Here is a 7,125-nt window from a genome sequence, read left to right on the forward strand (position 1 = left end):
TGTTGCATTAGATCTAGAGAGCCTTAATACTAGTAGCATGCACCCTAAGTTGTCCAAGACTAGGAATGGAGGGATCTAGCACTACTACAAAAATAGTTTATGGTGTCACTATTTACGGTGTCACTTTTAAAATAATGACACCATAGGATTTATAATTAATAAAGGTGACACATCATATAAAAAATCTTCAATTGAGGTAGTTAGATGATATTAATTTTATATTTATAGTGTCATTTTTTGGGAAGTGACATCATATAAAATAATTTTTTTTAAGTGTTATAACCCATTTTTAGAATTAATAATGATGGATACTATATAAAAATCCCATTGTTTCCATATCTCACCCACAATCCAAAAAATCTCAATATATAAATCCTATATATAAAATCATGATCTTCTTCAACCTGTTCTCTCACCCATAGTCAACACGCTCACAACCGACATTCTTCACTTTGTGGACTCCCAGGTAACCCAAAATCTCTTGGATCTATCATTTTTTTTTCTTTTATTAATGTTATTATATTAATTGTTTCAACATCTTTGTATTATGGTTTTTGTGAATTGTGTATTCTTGAGTTGTAGGGAAGAAAAATTTAGGTTTAATCTTCTAGCATGGAAGAAAAAACTGTAGATTAATTGATTTTTTAATCTAAACCAAACACATGATCAAATCCTTAAAAAAAGTGAAAAACAGGAAAAAAAAAATGAATGATTTTTAATATCTATTTGTGTGGGAATGACAGGTACAGAATTTTTTTGAGATATACTATCACATAATCTTCATCCTTTCTAAAAAGCGAGAGAGGAAAAAAATGATTTTTCTGTTTGTATCTAAGTGGGAATGAGATATAGAATTTCGTTGAGAGTATCCAACCCCAAAAGGACCAATTCGGGAAGGCATGTGTGGTATTGACGGGAGATGATAAGATGGAAATCATAACCATAGCCATTCGATCTCTCTATGTCTTTCTATCCTCTTCAATTAATTCATGGGCATAGATATTTTATTTAGTTTTTATATTAGTTTATTTATAGTTTATTTAGTTTCTAAAATCCAATTAGCTAGATATTTTATTTGATTTTATTTTTATATTTAAGTAGTTGAGTTTTGGAAAGTTTTTATATTTTGTTAATAGAAATAGAAATTTTTATATTTTTTATTATTAGGAATTTCCATTTTTTTAAATTGTAAGTATCTATCTCAATAAGAGATTATTAATATTCAAATGAAAGTGATGAAAGAGAGTAAATATTTTAATGCTCAATTATATTTTAATGTTTTTTTTTTTTTACATAAGGGTTTATTTATGTTTTCAATTTTGAAGTTCCCTTTCCAAGTCCATCAACAAAAGTAGTGTCCAACCTTAAAATGGGCATGTGTGGTATTGACGGGAGATGATAAGATGGAAATCATAACCATAGCCATGTTCTCTCTGTGTCTTTCTATCCCCTTCAATTAATTCATGGGCATAGATATTTTATTTAGTTTTTATATTTAGTTTATTTATAGTTTATTTAGTTTCTAAAATCCAATTAGCTAGATATTTTATTTGATTTTGTTTTTATATTTAAGTAGTTGAGTTTTGGAAAGTTTTTTTAATTTGTTAATAAAAATAGATATGAGGACTTAAAGGGTTTATATTTAGGTAGTGCTTGAGCCAAGGAAAATGATAGTCCACTATCTTGACCCTATGCATCACAAACCATGTGAGGAGTTAAAGGATATCGTAAATATGTAAGTTCTTCCTATTATTTTTCATAGTATTATTTTTAAATTAAAAAAATACATTCACCTCAAACACATTTTTTTTATTATTTATATATATTAAAACATATAACATTTACCTATTTTTAAAATGTACCCATTGAACTTATTTACATAGGACTCTTCGAATATTTGCAAAGAAAACATCTAAGAGGGAGTCATCTTAGCAACTAGTGCAAGTGACATCCAAAAATTTTTCTTTACACATTAGCTTATGCATTTGCACCATTTATATATGTGAGTACTAATGTTATTTTATAATTAATCGATTAGTGTCCAAGACAAGAAGGAGGGTTCGAATGTGGCTACTTTGTTATGAGATTCATTAAAGAGATAATTTTTGATCCTACAATTATTGCTTCAAAGGTATTACTTATTTAATGAATTGTACATAGTTTTAGGCTTCCAAATGTTATGCATTTTAATGTTATTTTCTTATTTGATTTCAGTTTTGTGATAAAAAAAAACATATTCTCAAGTAGAATTATATTTCCATTTATTCATCAGAAGAAGCGCCCTCCGATTAAATTAGAGGAGAATGGGCTACGTTTGTGCTACAACTAATCATGAATCATGTTAATGCATCATGATCACCATGCATGGTGAGTCCCTTAGCTACTACATGAATTTTTCCATAGGTATTGTATAGTAATGCTTATTCTTTGAATAATGTTTCTATTTGAAAAAAAAAAATAGTTCTTAGATTTGTTCATTTATGATAACATCGATCCATGTTTATTTTCTTCAATAAAAATCTCTAAAACTCATTAAATTTTGAAATGCAGGTATACTCTCTTGGGATGGTGAAATGGAGAATAAAAAGAAAGAAGAAGGCAACAAGATTTTGGGTTTTTAAATGCAACTCTTATGTTATACGTTGTAGGACATAAACGTTACTTTAATTGCAACTGAGAAATTTAGATTTTTAGATGGGACTTTTATGTCATTTTATGGTTAGCCGGTTTTATGCTTAGGAAATGGAGGTATACATGAATCTTGGGATCTTTAACATTTCTAAATCATGTTTTGGTATGTATTCACTCTTCTTTTTTAGTTTTGATGGGTTTGATATGTTGGACGTACTATCCTTTTGTGAACATTTGATATACAAATATTATTAGATGATCAATGTATTATGAGTTATTCCAGAAACATTACAGAAAAATGAGTTAAATATAATATGATTGTTATATTTATGGACAAAATATAAATAGGTTAATCTTATTAATTCATAAGCATTACAAAAATCAACAACTAAAACCAATCATATCTTCCACAATAATTTACAATGATGTGATACCATAACTTAAAGGCGATGCATTTAATGTGACATCATAACTCAAAGATGATGTATTTAATGTGACACCCTATCATCACTAGAAATATATGGTGTCACTTCCGAATGGGTCACCATTTATCTACTTTGGTGTCACTTCCAAATACGTCACCAATTGGTACCCTCTATGGTGTCAGTGGAGAAGGTGACGCTATGTTGTAGTGACACCCTATGTTTATGGTGACTCGTTATAAATGTCACCATATACCTTTTTCCTTGTAGTGTAGGGATTCCCAACAAAACCTGTCTCCGCACCGTTTCATATAAGTATGTCACTCTCTATTCATGTCAGTTGCTCTTTTTTATCTAACTGAATATTGTTTCATCATTGGAAGTTTGTAGTACTTGTGTCTTACGCAGCCTGACATAGCATTTACAATAAACAAACACTCTTAGTACATATATCAACCATTAGGCTTTTACCAAGCGCTTCTTATATGTGCTACTTTTGATTATGGCATTTTACTTTAGCCGACTCTCCAGTGGCACTACATGCTCTCATAAGCCGATTGGGCAAATAATAAAGATGATTTCTCGTCCATTAGTACTAACATTGTGTATCTTGGACCCAATCATTCACTCTACTGCATCCAAATTTCCAGGATGCCTTTAGGCTTAAAATAGACAGTTCTCAACACTACTAAAAACAAGATTGAATTGGGAAGGCCATGAATGATGTTGACTTTTACATGAATAAAAAGACTATATGGGCATCAAGAATAAACTTCACCCATGGAGGGATTGGAATCAGAATATTGTTTCCAGTATTACAACTCCCCATAGCTCCCTCTAAACTCTGTTTAATTCATTCTCGCCGCTGTGATTATCCGGAAAGACAATGTGTTTTTCATATGGTTGCTCCTGCACAAAACCAGGGGGGAAAAAAAAGAATAAATTAGGACTGAATAGAAACTTGAGGATAAAAAAAAAAGGACGTAATTAAGTCTATCTTCATACCTCCATTGTCAACCTGGTCCACACCTGCAGTAGGAATCTTATTATGAAAGGTGCAGCGGCAGCAAACAAGATGTATCGAAACTTGACCAATTCATCCTGGGTAACGGCGAATACAGAAGAAGCATAAGTCACAACCATTGAGGTTGTGGCAAGAATTACTTCAAAGTGGAAAGGAAATTTATGTGTTAGAGATATAACAAGAAGAATGGACGTGGAGAAAGCCACTGTGTTTGAGATCAAGAAAACATAGAATTCTTTTGTTTGATAAGAATATATCGCCCTTCCTGGCCTATGCCCATCTTCATCATCCTGCCATACTCCTCCCGGAGGGTTGATACCCGCCTGAAAGGTGACGGCCGCGATCAGCCCCGCCACAATTAACAGAACGTTGCGCGCATCCGCCGGGGTCTCCTTCCTTTCATCATACTGGAAGTACCTAAACCAGCTCTTCCTAGTCATGTTTTCAGGCCTCTTGGATGTTTCCTTGTGAAGCCTTTCTTCTTCAACACTAGGTTTAATAAGGAAAGAGCTTTGAATGGGTCAATGAGTTACCACTTACCATATATCATTTGTAAATGCAGTCAATTCCAATATAAAAGAGAAGGGAAGGTAGTAGGAATGAGCCATATAATATGACTCCTCTGCCATGCCCACAGAAAATAGAGCATTGGGTTTGGTGAGCTTTAGAATAAGGTTCTAGTTGTGGGTTTTGCAGGAATGTGGTCCATGGCTCCATTTACTTTTAAAAATGTTTGGTGGACTACTGAACTTTCCCAGTTGGAACGAGGAATCTATGATTGATCATGGCGGCTTCCTTCAACAAGGCCAAAAGGTCAATTTCATCCTACTCAAGAAAAAACTGTTTGCAAAGAGTTGAAAAACACAAGTGTAGAACAGGGAGAGTGTGACTCTTAAGTTGGATGATTGCCTAAGCAGTCATTATACTCATAGTGATGCAAAAGAATTTTAAAATATTTAACAAACAAATCAATAATAAGTTAATTTTGATTAACATTGCAAGCAAATAAAAAAAATTCTAGAAAAAAAAAAAACAATATGTTAATGAGTTTAGGAATGCGTGTGACAATGCTTTTATACAAAGTGTTTTTAGTGAAAATAATTTTATAAGTGATTTTTCAAATTTTAAAAATAAAATTTATATTTTTTGTCAAATATTTTTTCTAACAAAAAAATATTTTTTAAGTTAAAATCATTTTCTTAAATCATTCTCAAACGAACTCTAAATCACTAAGGGAAAAAAATGTTTGAACTTGAGAAAACCAAAACATTTTTCATCTTAGAAATGAGCATAATTCTTGGATAGTCATTGTTATGGAATATGTGCATCATTTTGTTCATAAAATTAATTTGTTTTTAATGGGAGAAATAAAATCTTTTATATTTTCCAACATCACACACCCATATTAGAATCAATCATGTAAATAAAATAACATTAATTCCCAAGTCATTCATTGTTTCACTAACTGTTGAGATGATATATGTCCATCTCTATCCCATTCTAAACCAGGAAATGAAAAAATAATAAATCTAAGAAGAAATATCAATAAGTTATCAATTTTTTTTTAATAATTTTGTTTAGGGAGGAGATAAGTTCAATCTCTTCATGACGTGATTCAATAAAATATTTTGGATTTATATTAAATTAGTAGATGCATATATCAATTAAGTTAATCTCATTTTGATTAGGTCAATTTGAAAAATCAATTGAGAATGGGCTTGAAATAGTTTATTACATTGATATTTATGAAATCAAACATCAATAAATCATTTCACCCAATGTTTGACAGGGAAATAAAATTTCTCAATGAGTCATTACACATTAAGAGGCATGTACTTATGCATTGTGTTAACTGCATGTACTTATGCATTGTTGGGCATACCAACAATCCAAAATATAAAAAGCAAATAATTTTGAATAAAATAAATACAAGTAAAATTACACATTTTGATCTGAAAATCATTCCATAAGTAAATATATGTAATTAAATTTATACAATTTACATGACAAATCATTAAATTTTGTCCAAAAGAAAAACTGAAAAAACTTTTCAAAAAAAAAAATTAATTTTCATCTACTGGTATCTTAAAAGACAAACAGACTAGTCATTTCTCACGAGGTTGGTCTCAATTATTGTGTGTGCCAGTGACAATATTTTGTCCTACTAGTGGCCCACTAGTTAGGTAAAGTCTTTGCAGTAGATTAGGACAAACACAGTGACAGAAAGTTCATACAACTTGGAGACGGCTTGGAAAGGTCTACAATGGTTTCTGCCAGCGCCCACAGGCTCTAAATTTCTACCATGACACGTCGGCTGTTGGTTGACTCGACTTGATCAAAGATATAATATTGCCTATAAAGATGGCAAATGATTTAGCTAATCCTTTGATCCATGATGCATCACTGGCCTTGACTTTGATGGGAATCTCTTCCTATTGTAAATAGGAATCGATGATAATGGAATGCGTGTATGATAGGTTAACTGCTAGATCATTAGTGGTCAGAATTTGCTAATTAAGGACTTTTAAATTTTAATTTGGTTTAGGAAATATTTATTAATTGCAGTGGTTGGTTCTGATTTTTTTAAAGAATTTTCAAAACTAGTTTTGGAAATAAGAGGATGAGCCAATGAATTTAATATTTTTTTTTTTCAAGAACTTATTTAATAACATAATTGAATAATTGTTTTTAAAAAACTGAAATCGATAGAATTTGTTTGACTGTGATAGTCAACAACAATACAAATAGGTTTTCTACATCAGTGTATTTTTTAAAAATTTGTAATATAAAATTTTCATTTTCTAGTAAAATTTGTTTTTTATTCTTAAAAGACAAGTTTGACGTAAAAGTGAACTCATTTTTGAAAAATTGAGTTCAATATAAAAAATTTTAAGCTTTTAAAAAAATGAATTCAATATAAAAAGTGAACTCTTTTTTTAAAAGACGAGTTTAGTATAAGAAGTGAATTTATATTTTTAAAATATGAGTTTGACACAAAAATAAAAATAAATAAATAAAAATGATGAAAAGTTTCATATTTTTGAAAAA

General features: G+C 30.4%; 1 protein-coding gene across 1 annotated transcript; it reads right to left on the reverse strand.

The window, feature by feature from the left end:
• Positions 1–3,446: 3,446 nt before the first annotated feature.
• Positions 3,447–4,628, reverse strand: LOC117931725. Its single transcript, XM_034852767.1, has 2 exons — positions 4,059–4,628; positions 3,447–3,962 (listed from the first exon to the last, which is right to left on the reverse strand). Exons 1-2 carry the CDS (start codon positions 4,515–4,517, stop codon positions 3,891–3,893), a joined length of 531 nt encoding a protein of 176 aa, XP_034708658.1. The 5' UTR covers positions 4,518–4,628; the 3' UTR covers positions 3,447–3,890.
• Positions 4,629–7,125: the final 2,497 nt, after the last annotated feature.

Source organism: Vitis riparia, chromosome 15, assembly GCF_004353265.1.
Source record: "Vitis riparia cultivar Riparia Gloire de Montpellier isolate 1030 chromosome 15, EGFV_Vit.rip_1.0, whole genome shotgun sequence".
Lineage (NCBI taxonomy): Eukaryota > Viridiplantae > Streptophyta > Magnoliopsida > Vitales > Vitaceae > Vitis > Vitis riparia.

What these genes read in the sequence shown, in the direction of transcription:
- LOC117931725 (XM_034852767.1), bottom strand. Translation starts at nt 4,517, where the DNA reads ATGACTAGGAAGAGCTGGTTTAGGTACTTCCAGTATGATGAAAGGAAG. An exon ending in GGACCAGGTTGACAATGGAG is followed by an intron (nt 3,963 to 4,058) that starts GTATGAAGATAG and finishes GGTTTTGTGCAG; the next exon opens with GAGCAACCATATGAAAAACA.